This window comes from Euprymna scolopes, chromosome 36 (assembly GCF_053919585.1).
Source record: "Euprymna scolopes isolate OS-2025 chromosome 36, ASM5391958v1, whole genome shotgun sequence".
Classification (NCBI taxonomy): domain Eukaryota; kingdom Metazoa; phylum Mollusca; class Cephalopoda; order Sepiida; family Sepiolidae; genus Euprymna; species Euprymna scolopes.
Genome location: NC_136517.1, coordinates 69052075 through 69073445, shown reverse-complemented (window position 1 = coordinate 69073445; position 21371 = coordinate 69052075). Strand labels below are relative to the sequence as shown.

Here is a 21371-nt window from a genome sequence, read left to right as displayed (position 1 = left end):
GAAGAAAATTTTTCATATATACTTTGGATTTCTGTAAAAGATGGAAATTCCCATAGTTGACTAGAACTTATGCATTTTGGGACCAGTCCAATTTTCAATTTTGTAAATCTTCTCTATCTGTCCCAAAATATACCACTATTTTCTGAGATGCAACCATAAATCGTACTCTACATGAATCCCCCACTAACCAACAATCACGAGGTTGTCTCCTCAGCAACCGACAAGGCTAACATGCTTGCCAGTCGGTTTGCCTCAAACTCCACACTGGACCCTTCCAACCACCCCCTACCTGACTTTCCTATGCGGACAGACGCCACACTAGACGATCTGAAAACCACCCCTGCTCAGGTGCATGCTATCATAAAAAACCTTGACACCTCAAAAGCATGTGGACCCGATCTTATCCCAGCTGTGCTATTAAAAAAGTGCTCAGCCGAAGTAGCTCCAGTTCTCTCCAAACTCTACAACAAATGTCTTAATGAAGCTTGCTTTCCGGGCTGTTGGAAAACTGCTTCTGTTGTACCAGTATTCAAGAATTCTGGCGAAAGGACAGACCCATCAAATTATCGCCCCATTAGCCTCCTCCCACTTTTTGCCAAAATATTTGAGACCATAATTAACCATGCTCTAGTCCATCATCTTACAGATGCTAAACTACTGACTGACAAACAATATGGATTTAGACAAGCCCGTTCCACAGCAGACATCCTCACCGTGATCTCTGAACGTATATACCAATCACTGGACAAAGCGGGGGAAGGCAGAGCGGTAGCTCTAGATATATCTAAGGCTTTTGACAGGGTATGGCATGAGGGTCTCCTCAGGAAGATTAGATCTTACGGTATCACTGGTAGAATACTTAACATAATTAAATCCTTCTTAGATAAGAGAAAAATCCAGGTAGTCCTCGACGGTCGCACATCTAAACAATATGATATAAATGCGGGAGTGCCCCAGGGTTCTATCCTTGGACCTCTATTGTTCCTGATATTCATAAATGACCTCCCCGACAACATTGCCTCTGAGATGGGTATATATGCTGATGACACTACACTCTATGGCAGACACGGCAGGAAGACGAATGAACACATTTCTAAAGAAATGGCAGAAACACTAGAGGAAGACCTCCAATCTGTAGTGGAATGGGGACAAAAGTGGTTGGTCGCGTTCAATGCTGCCAAGACTAAACTAGTTTCATTCAATAATTACAAGAAACCCTCTCTACCACCAATAGCAATGGCCAACGACCCTTTATCTGAGAGTCCATCTTTCAAACTCCTTGGCCTAACGTTCACAGGAAACATGAGTTGGAACAATTACATTGAAGGCATTGCCAGGGCCGCTGCAAGAAAGGTAGGCTCTCTCTACCGTGCTAGAAAATTACTAACACCCGAAAGTATCCTGTACCTCTATAAGGCCACCATTCGCCCATGTATGGAGTATTGCTGCCACATCTGGGCTGGTGCATCTGCTACTAGTCTCTCGCTCCTTGACAAGGTTCAAAAGAGAGTCGCAAATCTGATAGGCCCTGAACTGGCATCTAAGCTTCAGCCTCTGTCCCATCGACGAAATGTTGCATCCCTCTGCCTGTTCTACAAGTATTTTAGTGGTGAATGCTCTGATGAACTGCAATCACTTGTGCCCCCACGACGCGAGCACCCTCGACAAACCCGACAGGCTACTAGATCCCACCCCCACACTGTAGAGGTCCCTAGATGTAAAAGATCTTTTTACTCCAATAGTTTCTTCCCCAGAACCGCAAGACTCTGGAATTCCATTCCAGGTCCCTGCTTCCCCAACAGTACTGACGTGCAGAAGTTCAAGTGTAACGTGAACCGACACCTTGCTGCCCAAATCCCTACATATTACCCCAGTAGTTGTTGCCCCTGATAGTAGCCCCCTACACCAAAGTGGCAATTTGCCTTGTTTGGGGTGAAAATGTAATAAAAAAAAAAAAAAAAAAAAAAAGCTTTCACAGTACCAGGAATCCTGATAAGCAACAACTATATATTCACCAGTTGATGGTAATTTTTGTCATTTCTATTGTTGTTTTACTGAAATTTCAACTATGTAAACAAAGAAATAAAACAGTAATTTTTTTTACCTTGTTTCCACCGTAACATTTAAAATGATTACTTTTATAGGTTTTAGTGTATGCCGAAAACAAATATTGCATTTAAATTTTCTGCAAATAAGTACTTTTAAGGAAATTAAGCAATGTCATTTTTCATGTTATAGCTTGTGGGCATCTTGGAGTGCGCAAACACAACCCCGAGAAACTATGCACAAACGCAAGATGGTTACCAGCAATAACATAAGAAATGATATTGCTTAATATCCGGAAAACTACTTATTTGCAGAAAATTTAAATGCGATATTTGTTTTCAGCATACCCGAAAACCTAAAAAAAGTAGTCATTTTAAAGAAAAATGTTAAAGTGGAAACAAGGTAAAAATTTACAAAATGCATTACAATGAAATTCTTTATTGAATCGCTTAATTATTTAGATATTCTCAGTTTAAAAAAAAAGGGTTTGTTTTACAGATTCGAAAAAATGGTCTTGACAATGAGTTAAAAATAAATTCAAGTTTCATGATATCTTTTTTTATTTGTTAGGTGAAAGTACACAATAGTTAACAAAACACCCTTCCTTCCCCATGTTAAGAATGGGTTTCTAAATAATTTTATTATTTCAGCATGGCAGCATAAGTGCACAACTACCATTTATTTGTTACTAGCGGGGGTACCTGGCGTTGCCCGAGTGTTTAGAGGTGTGTATGTTGGGTGGGGGGTAAACCACAATAAAAGAATAAGCGAAGTAATAACAATGTTAAAACTTCTTTAAAAAATCGGAAAAAAGCAAACGTGGTGCAAACGAACGATATTAAAATTTCTTAAAATCGGAAAAACAACAACAAAAAAAAGAAAACGCGAACGTGATGGGAAAAACAAAACGAATGGGATGCAAAACGAGCAATGTTAAAACTTCTTAAAAGAAATGTGGAAAAGAAAAAAGCAAACGCAAAAAATGGCATAAATAACCCTATTTCAATATCATATTGTTTGGAAATGAAATTTGAAAAACTTGAAAATAATTTTTTTAAATTGACAAACTCAGAATAAAAAATGATTAATAAGACAAAAGCAGAAAAACAGTTTTCTATTTTTAAGAGCATACTTTAGTCAGCTCAGCGCATTATGTTCGCATTAGCGCTTAGCGAGCCGTTTATCTGTTAATTTCTATAAAAGATAATATTTTAAAGAAATTTTCATACAATTAATAATTATCAAATATTTACATATTATACATGAAAATAATTCTGAAACTATTATGAAAATGGATGATATATGCCGATTTATCTTATCAATTTTGAAATATTCTTCAACTGTGCTCGGTCGTAACTTTGCTTCCTGTGGTCGTAAAAATAAAAATCAGTAGAGATGGACTTCTTTATTTATATGGCCTATAAAATTTCAGCCATATCCAATCAAATTTAACCCCACGCATATGTATCCAAACATAACATATAAAATGTAAACATTGAAAAAATAGTTTCTCATTTTGCTGCCATCATTTTTTTACCGTTTTTTTTTTTTTTTCATTTTTAACTTGAAGCATAAAAATATTGAAATCATAAAAGACAAATAAATTAACATCATTGGAATGCTTATTTTATTCTCTTTCTATCAATGTAATTCTTTTAAAAATTGACTCCCAAATAAAAAAGATATGACTTGTTGAAGCACATTAGTTATGTAATATTGCCGATGTTCACGAAAATACAGCATATGCTTGTAATGCTAATAGTAGTGTTTAGACATTTTTAGCAGACTTTAGCCTCTCCTTTATTCATAAAGAGATTCATTCTTGCTGTAGTTGTGCCATTTTAAACGAGTGTTTAGAGTTTGAAAAAACAGTGCTTCTGCATCTGTTACCATGCTATTTTAATAGTATTTTCAAGTTAAATTTAATTTTTATGATATTTTTGCTTATTAAATTGTTAGGTGAAAGTATGGAATAGTTACAATACACCCTCCGATCCTCTCCATGTTAAGAATGGCTTTCTAAATAATAAAGTTGTTTTAGCTCAATAACATAGATGCACAAGTACCTTATTTACTCGTATTAACCTTTGTGGGTTATCTGATTTTGAAACTATAATTTTAGAAGAAAAATACTGCTTAAAAAATAAAAGAATTAAAAATTTGCCACTAATTTTCTTCAAAGTGTTTTTTATTAAGTAGAAAAACTTGAAAATTTACGTGGTTATGTTTCGTAAAGAATGTGTAAAATAAAATTGTATTTTTTTAATATAAAACTTGAGTATTACCATATTTTAATAAAAATTTTGGTAAATGTTACCTTATGCTACAACAGAACACGGCTACTCTAATTTGTTTTTTTTAGAGGTATTAGAAGTTGCTGACAATGAATCTGATAATCAAACCCGTCACAAATGTACCATTTGCATGGTATGAACCCCTGGACCTTGGGAATATTTTGTGTCATTTCACTGCCTTTGGTAGTGTTTTTCTTACATGATATGTTCGCATGCGAATGGGCGTAGTGAAGTGCTTTATCACATCGCGTAGGAATCTTTAAGCGGCCATTTGGAATAAGAAAGTTTTTTAAAAAAAATATGTGGTTCATTTTTTTTTTTTTTGTCTTATGTAATTGTTAATGCTTTTTAATTGATCTGAAAAATAAAGTTTTCATGAGCGGTTTACAAAAACATAAGCTCCAAGCATTTTATGTTTTTCGTTCTTGGGGGGGGGGGGGGGCTATTCAAATTTGACCTTCGTTTGAACATCAAAAAAATGCCATTATTTTTTCACCAACTTAAATAGAAAAACAAATTAAAAATGATATAACAAATATGTTTAAATTCACTGCAGACACTTGAAATATCAATGTATATTTTAAAGAAGTCTTTTTCGTTTCTCCTTTCGAAATAATTAAGCCTAAAAAGTGTAATGTTTTCAAATTAAATAATAAACAAACGTTAATTTTCAATAGAAAATAATGAGTGTGTGTTTACAACAGTGAAATCTAAAATGTTCCCACTCCAAAAATGTTCCTGAAATGAAAAAGCGAACTTTTGCCGCTATTATTTAAAAAAAACATAATTTTGCCTTTAAAGTTAATATTTATTTTATTAATTCATTATCCTCACTCATATTATTTAAAAATGTAGTTTAAAACATATTCTAAATAATGATTCCATTTTTTTAACAGTACGGATTGTTTGGATGACGGAACGTTCTTAACAATTCACCGAAAAACTTTTAATAACTTCAAGTTTTCAACTTCTAAAGTCATTTCCTCAAGCAAAGATAACGATTTTGAGAAAAATATTTTGTGTAGGTCTTTTCTATGTCAAACCCCAACTATCATCACCATTGCCTCAGCGGGGTTCCAAAATCAACCTGCCCTAATGTATATACATATATATATATATATATGCACACATAAATATATATATGTACGTTAACATGTGCTAGGAAACAGGAACTTGAGGCCGTGAAAGATGAAATTAGGTTTCAGAAAATAGTTCTTGGCAATAAATGTGAACATTTAAAACTTGACCGACCCTTAGAGTCATTGACAAATCACTTGAAAGCATTTTTGAATGGCATAGACTTAATAAATGACCATGAAACACTGCCAGACAATGAAGAATCAGAAAGAAACAGATGAAGAAAGCACTTTAGTTGATCAGGCACTATTTGGAAATTACAGCTTCAGTAAACAAGGACAGTTTGTGGCAGTATATTATGACAATGACTTTTATTTAGGCCAAGTGATTTGTGCCACAAGCAGTGAAGAAGGACAGGTGAAAATTTTAGACAAGTGTAAGGTAAAAATAAATGCCTTTAGATGGGCTAGGTCAGAAGTAGGAAAAATTTCTTCTCTGCATGTGTTTGACTGGAGCTTTGAGGTAATCGTCTCATGTGGACGAATGTAGTCAGTTGCCAGCAAAGAATTTAACGAAATCACAAAGAAATACCAATTGTATAAAGAACTCTATTCTTGATAACATGCAGTTCTTACTTTTCTATTAAAGTTAAATTGTTGTTAAACATGTTTGCTTATATACATTGCCATGATTAAGTGGAAAAAAAACTACATAAAATTATTGCATTTTCTTGATATTATTACAAGGTATAAAAAGCTAACATTTGGATATGATATTCTATAATATGTATTGATTAAGCATGCAAAATTCCACATCTGTATCTTTTATAATAATGAAAACAACATTATTTTTGCACCAACCTAATAAATTGCAGCTGAAATTGTTTAAAAAAAGAAAGAAGCATAATAATCATTATATATAGAACTATATTGCATGTTCGTATTTGCTTTCATTTAATTCAGTTTTATTTGATGATACTTTAAAAATTGCCCATCAGTGTAAATGATAAAATGTTCACTTTTCACACATCAAAAATGAAGGCCAAGAATTAAATATAATTCTACTTTACTTCCTATAACTTTCTTATACTAGGAATGATGAAAGCATCTTTAATGATAGTTTTACCAGTTACTTTTTTTGTCAGTTGCCATATTGTAATTTAAATGTGTTCATGCCATGTTTGTGAATATTAAAATGGTCATAACTTGAAAACTAAACAAGATATCTTCAGTATTTTTTGTTTTACTTTTCTTGTATTGATATGTACTAAAAGGATTGAATTTAATCATAATTGTTTGTAAAATTTTGACTACCCGTACCTACAAAAACACAACAAAAAGAGAAACCTTTTGTTTGTGTGTGTTCATTACCTTAGGAAAGGGAAACTAACCTCTCTCTCCTAACAAAAAAAAAAAAAAATTGATTTTATTTGCTTGAAAATAATAAATTGTAAAATATTTATTCTAATATATTAATAGGATTAAAGCCTATTTAAAACTATAAAGAGAGAACCTAGTCCTCAAACCTAAAAAAAAAAATGGATTTTATTTACATGAAAACAGACTAAATAGTTATATTATTTGAATAATTTAAACTACTGTTCTCATCTTGGATGTTATGTTTCGGCACATGTAACCTCCAAACTTCTTCAGGTGCATCTTTATGTACTCTGGAATGTTTACACTAAACTTTTCCCTATTTATTCACTTGCCCCATTTTTGGGTACCATATTATTCACCTGCACCATTTTTGGGGTACCATATTATTCACCTGCACCATTTTTGGGGTACCATATTATTCACCTGCACCATTTTTGCTCTGCACCATTATGATAGCATCAAAATATTATTTAAATTCATATTACTTGTGTAAAAAAAAAAAAGAAAAAAAATTAATACATTCGCTAGGTAACCTTTAAAAGAATGCAGTTACATTGACATGGTTCTGAAAAAGGTTTCAGAATTAAATAAAACATTTTTGTTGAGAAAAAATACTGACAAGGATCAATTGAGGATTAAATTATAAAATTATTTTGAAATTCATTTATCCCTCCCCCACACTCAGCATTGATAAACCTCTGAAATTTTAATTCCACAGGTGTGCAGTTCTAAGAAAGAAACCTTGTTCATGGAATCTATGATAAAGAGTGTGGGAAATTATTGATAGTGGTTTCAGCTAGACGAGTGTTTTTTGTGAAAGTTTGGTGAGGGGCGACCATAGATTGGAGCTTAAATGAGCACTTTCCATGAAAATAACAAGTAGAGAGAGGCTCACAACGTCTCTTCTGTGGGAAAGAGGTTGCACTAGGCTACGAAGTCTATTTTGAACTCTGTCAAGGCATGGTAAGGTACTCCGAACAGCTCCTGCCCAGATGGGGCAACAGTACTCCATCCTTGGATGTACTTGGCTCTTATATAGGTAGAGAATTGCATCAGCAGTGAGATATCTACTGGAGTGGTAGAATGTTCCCACCATTTTTCCAGCGACCTTGGCAACAGATTTGATGTATGTGTTCCATCTCTGATCAAGAGTAAAGTCAGACCTAGAAGCTTGTCAAAACATGCAGCCTCTGCAAAACTAGAGCCATTCATTTCAATTGATGCCAGACGGGGATCAGAACATTGATGATGTAAGGATAGAATTGGTTTTAGATTTTTAGATGCATTAAAAGTAACCAGCCACCTCTTTCTCCATTGTACCATGTGCTCAAGACTAGAGGAGAGAAAATGAGAGAAACCTTGGTCATTTATGGCCTTTGAAATGTCGCTATAGATAGTAGTGTCAGCAGCATAAACGTCTACAAATGATCTTAGGACGTGATTTGGGAGATAATTGATGTAGATCAGGAAGAGAGTTTTTTATTTTGAAGATCTCAAGTCAATTTTTCTTAAAGTAGTTAAACTTATATACAGCACAATCGTGTTAAACTTATATACGACATAATTGCGTTGACACACCGGTTCTTGTCAGATCACTGAAGTTAAGCAACGTTGAGCCTGATTAGTACCAGATGGGTAACCATTTGTGAATTCTAGGTGCCATATGTGCTTTCCGCTTATCTTGGCATTTGTTTCCAGTCGTCCAGTACATACACTTAACTTACCACTGATATTTAACAATGTTGACTCAGGAGAGGTGTGGTTGGAGATTGTGTACCTCCTGCCAAAAAATTTTCATGTGCAGGCACCCCTACGTAAATATCCATAGTCTGTCAAAGACTGAAGTTAAACTTAAGCAATCTGTTACTTTTCACTTGTGTCTTAGGAGCTTTGTGTGGGTTGTCCTGAACAGTTGCTGATGAGTCAGTGTTTGGCTGTAAACTGTGGAAGGTTTATATGTTAAAGTTAAAGACGTTATGGAAAGTAAAGATCTAAGAATAAATGTTACCAAGATCAAACTTATGATCCATGGTTACAGTATTAGAAAGCCCTCAGTAAGAGAACAGTTCCTTGTCTAGTTTATTGGAAGGGAGTTAAAAACAACAAAATCTTTTGTAGTACTTGTAAGCATTGAGTATACAAGAAGGACAATGGAAGGACAATTGATATGTTGGGAGATGAGTTTGTGTGTGACAAGTGTAAGACAATGTAGATGGATGGGAACTCAGAAAAAGTATATTTGGATGCCAAGGCTCTCAGGGTTGTCTGGCTAGTTACCGTGATAAAACCATTGGAACAATGATGCTATAGAGTGCACGTGTCTAATCAGAAGAGATTAGCTAGAAAATGAATGACAAGATATTAAAAGCGACTGATAATTGTACCTCACAGACCAGCAATGTCATGACAGTCATTAACAGGCTCAAGGTTAAGAATTTGGAAAAATCTTAAAAAGTTGACATTTCTATTTTCTGGCAAAAGTAAACTGAGAAGAAATGGATGTTTCTGATTTCTGATGAAAGTAAATATATTCGAGAGATGCTGGCAGAAAAAACATGCGAATGATCATAGCAGAGAATGGTGACTGAGCTCGTTGCAAAAAGAGACAAAGAATGATTTTATTAGCACAAGACCTAACATGCACTTCTGTTCGACAAGACACTTGTTAAAAAATGTATGTTGTTTTTATTGCGTGTGTAAATTGTGGATTAAATTGTGCTCAGCAATTACCAACATTCAAAATCTAGATTTGGCTCATAAAAGATGAAAAAGAACTCATGCGTTTGGGGTAAAGAGGTCAGTTGGAGGTGTTATAACCCATATCCCTCCATATTTACATAAACAAAACAGAACTCAGCAGGAGCAGCGACAGTGGCAATGATGGCAACGCTAAGACGAACCCTGTTCATCAATTTAAACTAAATGATCATACCAAATGCAAATGATAACATCAAAGCCTGTTTCTTTCTATGCCTACGTCAGCGCTATAATTTGCAAATCATCACAGCAAAGAAAACCGCTAGAGGAAACCATAAAAAAAAAGAATCAAATTTGAAGCATAAACATCACAGCTGACGCCCCTCTCGCACGTACATTGACACAAATAATTATCTTATGGAACTCTATAAGAGTACAATTCCCACTCAGATGCATCCATGACTTTATCGGCTTCAATTTCATACAGACAAGTAAACGTACCCCCCCAAAACAGATGAATTAAAACATGAAAACAAACACTAATCTAAAACAAAAATGTTACATTAATGCTGGGAGCTATTCATGTTTACAACTATATCCGCAGGAATGGTATAAATACAGCTGGTTTTTTGACAAGCACACAACACGCTAGGCCATCGAGAAGTGAAGTTTGTCCCGTCAGCAGCAGCAGCCAGTCATCACCGATTCACTTAATATTACCAGCAGCAGCCAGCTCCTCGCCGACTCACCTAATACCAGCAGCTTAAGCCAGCAGCAGCCAACTGCCACCAACTTCTCACCAGCGATATCAGTAGCAGTTATCTAGACTACCCCTCCTTTGCCACCGACGCCAAGAGCCTGCCAACCGACACCGTCTTTGTTTCAATTCCCGTCATTGCTGTCACTGGCACATCCTGACAATATCAACCAACTGACGCTGACCTTGTTTCAAGCAGCTGACCAACGTTCCCGTCACCTGCACATCCTGACAATATCAACAGCTTCTACTACGATCGTATTGACCTTCAATAAAAGTTTGAATTAAACTTCTTTGTTTGTCCTTCTTGCTTCCATACGCTCATTTTTCTAATATAACAGGTGTTGGCACATTTGCGCAGAGCTGGTGATGATGTGCATGACGTAGAAGTGAATGGAGTAAGTTCAGAAAACTTACACCATTACTAACCATTACTAACCATTACTAACCATTACTAACCAGCAGTGTTATTGCTGTTGATCAAGGAAGGGCTTTATCAGGCATGTGAACAAAATGTGATAATGTATGGAAGTGAAATCTGATCATTAATCATTGAGGACATGTATTACATGGATAAATATGTAATCCAAGTCTTAAAGACAAACTTTGATTTAAGAGTTAAATTAAATTTGGACAGTGCAAGATGTGTACAGAACAGAAGAATTTGTTGGTTATGGTCACATTGAAAGAATGGATGAACTTATAAGGATGGATTTGAAAAATAAATACAGAGATAGATTAGTTTGAAAATCGATTTTTAAAAACTGTCCAACACATATCAGCATGTAAAACAGAGGTTAAACTGAATAAGATGATGTCTAACATTCTGGCAATAAAATTTCTAATTATCCAACCAGTTATTTTATTAGACAAAATGTGATGAGATTTAAATTAATCATTAAAAATTTTTACTTATATTCTTAATTTTTTTCTATTTCATGTGTAATTATTTTTTGTTTTTCTTGTATATCATTTATTTATCTTGTGTAATACTTTCTCTCTTAATTGCAGATGGAAATGTGTTGGGGAATGTTTGATTTATCTTTATGATGAAATTGCCCACAGCAATCCACGCAAAGTAAGTTGTATTTATTTTCTTAAAGTCAACTAAAGCACTTCATTCAAGAAGTAAAGAAAATTAAAAAAAAGAATAGGAGGAAGAGATATTTATAAAATATGTCTGTTGTATGTCATGTGGCAATAAAGAAAAATGTAACAAAGATTTTTAGTATTGTAACATATAGTATTGTAACATATAGTCGTTATCCAAACTATTTGATACTTGATAAGTTGTTGGATTTTGATAAAAGCTTTTTGATTCCTACGAGGTTATAATTTAGTATAATTTAGTATAATTTATTAACTCTTTTATAAGTATTTTGTTGAAATGTGCTTTGATGAACTCATCGCACTTTTGCCCTGCCGATATACATACTCCTGACAAACTTGTTTTAGCAACAGAATCACACCCCTTCACTGTAGAGATCTTTAGATGCCGGAAAGCCTTCTACTCTAATAGTTTCTTCCCTCTGACTGTCAGACTTTGGAATTCACTTTTAACTGCTTCTCTAACTGTACTGAAATGCAGCAGTTAAAATGTGAACAGACATCTTCCTCATCTCCCCTAAACATGGTCCTAAATAGTAGCTAGCCCCTTATGTCCAAATGGCAATATATACCTTAATTGGGGTGAACATGAGTAAAAAGAAATAATAGAGATTTTGTCTCTGAAACTGAAACTCTACTTATACTTTCGCTAGCAGGGAGAGCTGACATTGCTCGGAATTGAATGATGATCAACGAATGTTTCGCACTCTCATATTTTTGTTGCCATTGAAATCAGTGAAATTGGCCCATTTTTCAATCAAATCAGTTGATTGCCTGCTCTAATTGAGGACCCATCGCAGTGTACCTGGAGGAACCTTCACATGCCTTGCGTAGTGACTTAGTTAACAATACATTGTAATCTACATTGCACTGTAAAGAACCTACTGTTGATTTTATAAAAATATTTTTACATAATAATGGCTTGAAAATTTAAAATGCAAAAAGTCAAGTATCATACTTCAATTGTGCTCGTGACAGACACATTCATTTCGAATGCACCTCTGTTATATCAAAGAACATATTGATATATTGGACCTTTCAGCTCGTATGATAATAAAACTTCTAGGCGTGGCATGTAAGAATTAGACGACTACAGGCCCATAACTCTGCTAAACACAGCGCTAAATATTTTGGCCAAGACCCTATCGAATTGGCTGTAGGTTGTTATCGGTGACTTGATCAAATCAGAGCAGAACTATGCTGTAAAGGGGAGAATGATTCAAAACAATTGCATCTGATCCGTACGATTTTAACAGGAGAAATAGAAGATGAAAGCTGTGCTGATGTATTTGGATCAGTCCAAAGCTTTCGATAGATTTGCCTATCGCTTCCTGGCATTTGTTCTAGAGACTGCCAGATTCAAACTAGGCTTCTGCAAATGGATCTCCGTACTGTACTGCATGTCAACGGCAGTGGTAGAGGTAAATGAAAAATGAAATCCTTTGCCATCTCCTGGTCCATGTATTAGGGCTGTCTGCTGGCTCTCCTGCTTTATGTCCTTGGGTTGGAGCTGCTACTTCGCAAACTAAGGTGTGAGGAGGCAAGTGTGTCCTGCGTGGGATTGCTCTGCCTGGTGGATCGACATAGACATCACCGTGTTCTGAGACATCGAGGCAGTGACAGAAGTGCTCACACAGTACGAAAAGACCACAGAGGCCAAAATCAACCACAGCAAGTCAGCTGGTCTGCGGTTGGAGGCCTAGAGGACCACCGATACACTTCCTGCTCCCTTCACCTGGATGGAAAGCCCAGTTCGGATCCTTGGCATGTGATTTGGACTGGGTCTCCAGCTTGAAAAGAATTTGTCTGAGGTAAAGTCAAAGGTTGAAACCGCTGTCGACTTGTGAGTTTGAAGGAAATTATCCTTAAAACGTAGAGCAGAGGTGTGTGCCATCATCGTCTTTCTGCTCATCCTATACCGACTAGCTGTACTTCCTCTGCCTGCAAACTATCTAAAATCCCATGCAGAGCAAGCTCTTCACTTCTTTGAGACAAGGGGAAACATTGAATTCGCAGACAGGTCTATGTTCAAGTCCGTATGAAGTGTCATCGAGAGGTTGGCTTTCCTGAGTCGAACCTTGACAGAAGTGTCTGCATGGGACTCTCCGATCGAGGTTGCTTTTCGCGACCTCATCCTCAACCATATGGTCGAGGCACGTACAGTGGCACACAGTTCTTGAGAGAGTGTATGGCCGCGCTAAGGAACCTCCCAGGGTCCAACGACCTTTATGGCTTACTAGAAAGGAACTTTATAAGGAACTAGTGAAGAGGGGGGGGCAATCTACTTGTCAAACGTTTGAGGTTGTCAAGGGAGGAGATTCACTCCCGGTGGAGCTGGGCACCAGGTTTGAGTTATCTCAACAACTCTGAGTTTTCCTTGAACTGGCGATTGGCCCAAGACACGTTGCCTCTCAACGCCATACTACACAGTGCCAGATTAGTAAGTTTGCCCGGGTGTCCCCCATTGCAGGACTCTAACCGAAGAAACACCATAACATGCATTCTTTGATTGTAGCGGACTCGGATAGTACTGAGTGGATGTCAATGAGGTAACTGCTTGCATCCAACCCATGCAGCCTCGCCTGCTAGAGGTGTCCTATGTCACTCACAGTGTCAAGCCGCCGTTTTCGTTTATATTTGGACTATTCCCCCACCCCAAACTAATGAAATAAACAAACCAACAACTTTTTTACACAGTTTAAATTTTAAAAATATGATTTGGGAATCTTAAGTAGGATGACCCCTGGTGTGTTTGTGGTATTATGTTGAATGAGAACTTTAACTAGGATTAGTGCAGACCAACCAAAGGCACAGTAATGAGGATGACCACAGATCCCCGCCTCCCCAATTTTGGAGTGGCCTTGTGCCTAATTTTCTGTTACGTATCTTTCACAGAATAAAAAATATATAACTCAGACGCCCTTTGTGATTTTTATCAATGATTTTATAAATCATATTCTGGGATAATTTGTTGACATCCATGCACTTTAAAGATCATTGGTTATCAAGATCTTGCTAATTCTCTATTTATATAAAGTATATATAGATAAACAGCCAAAAATTCCCTAAAACACCAAATAAACGAAATAAAGGTCCAATATATGGACTACAAACCTTCAATAAACAATTTTATTACAAAGAAATGACAAGAAAACTGGAACAATTGCCAAAACATCAAACTCTTCCAAATTATGCCTATACGTAAAAAAAACCTACGAGATCCCAGAAAATCACGTAAAGAAGTAGTCTTATGTATCCACATAGGACATGCATACATAATTCACTCTTATAAACTAAAAAGTGAAGAACCCTCCAAATGTATACCATGTCATGAACCTTATACAGTGAAATACTTTTTACTTGACACAAATTCATCAACACTACTACAAAGCCACAAACTTAAAAGAACTCTTTGAAAAAGAAAACCCTAAAACCATTCTAAGTTTCCTAAAACAGCAAATCTTTACCATGAAATATAAATGCCATCAAATAAACTATACGAAAACATTACTTGAATACATCCAACTAAAATCAGCTCCAAAAGCATCTAAAAATGTAAAGCCTATATACAGCATTAAATGGCATAATGGAGATTGATATGCTGGTTAAACAAGCAAACAATTTAAAAAAAAAAAATGAGTTCTAGGCTGGTGAACATAGCCTAAATTTGGCCATTTGTACAAATTCCACTCAATTTTAAGGCTGCTGCTGATACATATTGTAAATAATAATGTAAATTGTTCATCCGCTCAAAATAAACTTGATTAAAACATTTTTGGTTTCATTTTTTCTTTTAGAGTATGGGTCTGCGCGTGGATTTGACTCCTTACGTTGCCTCTGAATCTGAGGAGGAGGAAGAAGAGGAGGAGGAGGAGGAGGAGGAGGAAGAAGAAACAGAAGAGCCTGATGTGGAAATGGCCGAAGCAGAACAAGCATGTCAACCATCAAGCCAAGATTGCTCAGCCAAAGTTGAATTGATGGACATAAGTAAAAGAGAAGCACCAAATGCTGAAACTGGAGACACGCCTGGCACAAGTGGTACATCTTCACCTTCGGTACAGATGTTATCATCACCAAATCCCACAAGTTAGCATTATCATTATTTCCTTATTTTGTCCTTTAATCCTCACCTTCTACAATGTTTCTGACAAATAGTTTTTCCTTGGTCTGGATTTTATTCATTTAGCAGTTATCATTGGCTAGTTTTGACCTAGTAATATTTTTTAATTTTTAGCCTCTTACATCAAATGGTGCAATGCCTTGTCTGGAGTGATATTTATTGAAAAAGTACTAGCAGGGTTACTTGAGTGGATGGGAGGAGAACATCACATGCAATGTGTAACTTTTATTTATTTTCAAACGATAAGTCCTCGATATATGTACATATATATACATTGGATTTAACCTGTCTTTTCTGGATTTTACATCTTTATTCAATGGATTTTTACCATATCCTTTTATGCTTCAACTTTTTTTCCTTGTTTCTGCTTTCATAATCATTATGAAATTTATAAACTTTCACAAACTATTAAAAACTTTGTTATGAAAATATGATTAAATTCATATTTGTAGTTTCTTTTATGCACTAATCTACAAAATTTATTGTATATTTTGTAAACCTCTTTCCTCTAACGAGAAGAATTTAATTTTTCGAAACTCCGCAAAATAAGGTCTTCCCATTTTATCTTTACTCCTTGTCACATAATTAAAAATTCTATATACTTTCTTTACAGGTTTTTAATGTTTTTTTTTGAGAATTTGAATTAATTTTAAATAAAATTTTTCTATTATCTGTGTATATATATATATATATATATATATATATATATATACAGTGATGATCATATTTATTGGCACGGTAAAATAAAAGTTAAATTTTGTCTAATAAATTCTAAAAAAGGGATTAAATTAAAGAAAATAACAAAGTATGTTATGTATTTTAAACTGGCCTTTCCGATGCAGCAATCGGATTTTAGAAAAAATAAATAACAAAGGAACAACAAACATAATTGCAAAAAACCCTTGTTCAAAATTATTGGCACGATTTATTTAATAATCAATTGTATAGCCTTTGGCCTTGATTACCTTCCTCAGTCGCTTTTCATAGTTTACAACCAAGTTGTTGCACTCTTCAGTAGTAATTTTAGCCCACTCTTCTTGACAATAATCCTCCAATTGAATAAGATTCTTAGGCTTCCTTTGCATTACCCTCAATTTTAATGTTCTCCATAAATTTCCAATTGGATTAAGGTCTGGGCTTTGTGATGGCCACTCCAAAACATTAATATGATTGTCCTCAAGCCATTTCTTAGTCAGTTTAGCCGAATGCTTTGGGTCATTATCTTGCATGAACCACCAACGACGATCAAGTGAGAGCTCTTTAGCAGAGTCTTTCAGGTTTTCATCCAATATTTTAACATAATCTTCCTTTTTTATGCTACCTGTGACCTTAACAAGTCGCCCTGGTCCAGAGGATCCCCAAAACATCAAACTGCTTCCACCGTGCTTCACTGTGGGTATGGTGTTCTTAGGCAGGAAAGCTTCGCCAGATTTTCTGTAAATATAAGACACTTTATTATGGCCAAATAACTCTATTTTCGTTTCGTCAGTCCATAGAACACGTTTCCAGAATGCAACATCTTTATCAATATGACGTTTTGCAAAGGCTAGCCTTGCTTTCAGGTGCATAGGCTTCAATAAGGGAGTCTTTCTCGGACGACATGCTTTTTTAAACCAGCTCTCTTCAAAACTCTACCAACTGTATGTCGAGATACATTCACTCCAGAGGTGCTCTGTTCATCAACAATCTCCCCAACAGAGATCCTTGGGTTTTGTTTTACTTGTCGAACAATTTTCCGTTCATCTCTTGGGGAAAGAATCCTTTTTCTCCCTCTAAACTCATAACGTGGCCTTGCGATTTGAACTTGTTTATTATGGCTCTAACAGTGGATTTGGGAAGGTTTAGCTTCTTTGAAATCTTATCATAGCCCTCCCCATTGGTATGGCATGCTACAACAAGCTTCCTGACGTCTTCGCTGTGTTCCTTAGTTTTAACCATGGCGATTGAAAATTATAATTTAGTCACTTATAATAGTTTAAATAAATCGCTATCTAAAAATTATCTGAAAAAAATTATTCACTGAATTAGCGTTAAACAAGCATAATATGGCTATAAAAAAGTTCAGAAAGCACGTAAACCGGAAATTGATTGATATTATACTGATACTAAAAGAAAAACAAAGCCGTGCCAATAATTTTGAACAAGGGTTTTTTGCAATTATGTTTGTTGTTCCTTTGTTATTTATTTTTTCTAAAATCCGATTGCTGCATCGGAAAGGCCAGTTAAAAATACATTATATACTTTGTTATTTTCTTTAATTTAATCCCTTTTTTAGAATTTATTAGACAAAATTTAACTTTTATTTTACCGTGCCAATAAATATATATATACTCACGTTCATCCCATAACGCCACTTGAACTATTTGGGGCTATGCCTAGGAAAGATTAATGAAATATTCGTTTGTTACATTTAAACTTCTGCATATCAGTACAGTCAGGGAAGCTTGTAGCAGAAGGGAATTCCAAAGTCTAGCTGTTTAAGGAAAGAAACTATTAGAGTAGAAAGCTTTCTGGCATTTAGGGATCTCAACAGTGAAGGGGTGGGATTTTGTTGCTAAACGGGTTGTTGAGGATAGGTACATTGAGGGGGCAATACGTTTATCAGAGCACATTTCATTAAAATACTGTAAAACAGGCACTACGGCGCAACATAGCTGTGATAGGACAAGGTTTAGAGCTTAGTTGACAAAGCATGACCTGTTAGATTGGAGACTCTTTTTATGCTTTATCCAAGAGGGAGAGACTAGTGGTAGATGCACCATCCTAGATGTGGCAACAATACTCCATGCATGGGCGAATGCTGGCTTTGTAGAGGTACAGGATACTCTCAGGTGTGAGTAATTGTCTAGCACGATAGAGGGAGCCCACCTTCCCTGCGTTAGCCTTCGCAATGTCCACAATGTATTTGTTCCAGTTCATATTTCTAAGGAGTTTGAAAGGAGAATTCTCAGGTAAGGTGTTATTTGTCATAGATATCAGTAGTTGAAGAGGCTTCTTGTAAGGAAAGCAGCTTAATCTTACTAGCATTAAATGTTACCATCCATTTATGACCCCCATTCCACTATGGTCTTGAGGTCATTTTCTAATGATTCTAGCATTGTTTTAGATTTGTGTACATCTGTTCTTTCCTTGTGCATGTTATAGAGCATTGTACCATCAGCACATTTACTCGAACACAATATTATTAGGGAGGTCATTAATGAATATCAGGAATAATAGCCGTTCAGGATCAGCCCCTGAAGCACTCCTGCATTAATGTTATACTGTTTTGATGCATGTCCATCAATGAAAACCGGGATGGCCTTATTGTCTAAGAAAGATTTAATTATATCTAGTATTTGTCCAGTTATACCGTATTTTAGCAAAGAGGGTGAGGAGACTGATAGGGTCAGTCCTTTCACCAAAGTTCTTGTACACTAGTACCACAGAGGCCATCTTCAAGCTATTAGGAAAGAATGGAATTTGTTGTAGAGTTTGGAAAGTATGAAGGCTAGCTGAACTGAAGGGATGAGATCAGGCCCACACGCTTTGGATTTTTTTATGATATGGACATGAGAACGGGTGAATATATAATAAATCAACACTAGGTTATTTGATATGACAGGTGCACCTTCTGAAGTGAATGTTTCTGTTTAGAGCATAATTGAAAGCATGATACTTGACGTTTCTGTGTTAAGCTTTAATTAAAGCTATTATATATGAAAAATAATTTTAGAAAATCAACAGTAGGTTCTTTACAGTGCAATGTACACTACAATATATTGTGAACTAAGTCACTGTGGGGAAACATATGAAGCTTTTTCAGCTTTGTGTCCCCAACTAGAGCAGCCAATCAATCGATTTGATTGAAAAATCTGAGTTCACCAATTTTGATGACAATAAAAATATGTATATGTGAAACATATTGCGAACAGAAAAAAATGGAACAACTCTTGAAAGGACTGGATACAACTGACGAAGAATGGGCGCTATTCTTGGACACCTGAGCATGATACAAAGAAGTCTGCAGATTCGAAAACCCAGCTGTAATCCAGAACAAACTATGGGAGACCTGTACACTGGAAACAAACGGGTTAGTGTTTGAACTTGCGGGGTCGGAAAAAATCAGCTCTGAAGAAACGATCCCGTTCAAGCCAACAGAAACCACCAAACAGGAATTGGAACAATGGCTAAAGAAACACTTTAACTCAAGCGCATTCAGCACATATCCACATCAATCACTACAGACAATGAAGAGTAAACCCTTACAAATAAAATTCCTCCCATATGTGACGCCAACAACAGTCCACACGCCGATACCTGCTTCCCATTGAAAAGTGAAGCAGGACATAGACAGAAACGTCGCGCTGGGGATAATAGAACGGCTAGCATTAGGTGCGCTGACTACTTGGTGTTCAAGAATGGTCACACCAAAAAAAGGATGGATTTCCAAGGCGAACAATGGCTCTACAGAAGTTGTTACCATGAGGGGAATGCATCATACCTCATATTCCCATTCATGCAGGTCTCGGCAATGCGAGCACAACCAGAAAAACAGTACTAGACATGTGGAATGAATACCACAGTCTACCATTATCTCCAGCTGCACGGGATGCCACTATGTTCATTACCGAGTAGGGTTGATATAGGTACTGTCGAACCCCTCAAGGATTCCATGGATCAGGAGATGAGTACACTTATCGATTCGATGACATCACCGTAGACATAGCTTGGAAAACCCAGTGTATAGATGACAGCCTTCTATGGGACAAGTCAATAGAATCTTCGTTCTGGCACACGATGAACTATATAAATCACTGTGCCAGCAAAGGGATTGTGTTTAATCCAGACAAGTTTCATTTTTCGAAAATGCAGGGAGAATTCCGAGGATTTCTAGTTATATGAACGGAGTTAAACCTAGAAAAAGAACGACAGACGCCATCCTTAACTGACATCCTATTCTGACAAGTATTACTGGTTTGGACTTGTGAACCAGGTGTCATATGCCTTCTTACAAGCAGAAGTAATGACTTCTTCCAAGAGTTATTAAAGACAAAGAACAGAAAGTTCCATTGGGACGAAACACTGGAGCACATATTCCAGGAATCAAAGAGAGTAATAGTAAATAGGATTGAGAAAGGTATTAGGGGAAGATGTTAAATCTACTTAGATCCAGCACATTTTTTAAAGTGTGCTAAACTACTGAAAATGAAAAAATTATTTTAGGGCATAGAAAATAGTTTCTAGGGTCCCTACCCTCCAATTTAGGTAGCACCTAACAGACCCCTGACCCCAAATTTTGAGAATTTTTACGTTTCAAAACCGATGCATGTGACCCCTTGTTTTAAAGCATTTTAATGCACATTCTTAAAAACAAGTATAAAGGATCTCAAACAGCATGTAAGTCAAATTATGAGGAATAAACTCATTTCCATTTTCATTATTTTTCTTCAAATTAGGCAGGAAACAGCTATAGAACATTCATACTATAACCTTTATCGTTCTGTAAATTGGCATATGTTACAGCTAATTATCCTAGGTCTTCATTCCTTGTTAAATCATGTGTATTTATTCCTCTGAGAGAGTAGTCACAATTAATTAGCAGCTGAGAAGGTATGCCGCTCTAAGAAATTTCCAATTACAAGACTCAACCCCACTAAAATGTGCATAACTCTGAATTGGACAAAATACCCTAAAGCAGTGACCTTGAAACACTAGACATAAGAACACAAGTAGGTTTGATAAGTCAAAAGTGATCTTTTTAAAGTCCATTAACATACTGTAAAAATGTTCTGGTGATATCTTTTGCAACATCTTGATCAATCAAACATCGGACAACTGTGGTATGTGCGTAGCCAACAGTGATATGTTGATATACAATCTGGTCGACCGTGGTTTGAACTGGATTGCTATCA

General features: G+C 35.9%; 1 protein-coding gene across 2 annotated transcripts in view; it reads left to right on the top strand.

Annotated features, from left to right (window-relative positions):
- LOC145260567 (calcineurin-binding protein cabin-1-like) overlaps positions 1-21371 on the top strand; it is a 567854-nt gene that overhangs the window by 128468 nt on the left and 418015 nt on the right. For both annotated transcript variants that reach the window (XM_080118824.1, XM_080118826.1), the window contains exons 10-11: positions 11262-11328; positions 15155-15443. In XM_080118824.1, coding sequence (XP_079974950.1) covers positions 11262-11328; positions 15155-15443 — 356 coding nt within the window. The remainder of the gene's footprint in view (positions 1-11261; positions 11329-15154; positions 15444-21371) is intronic.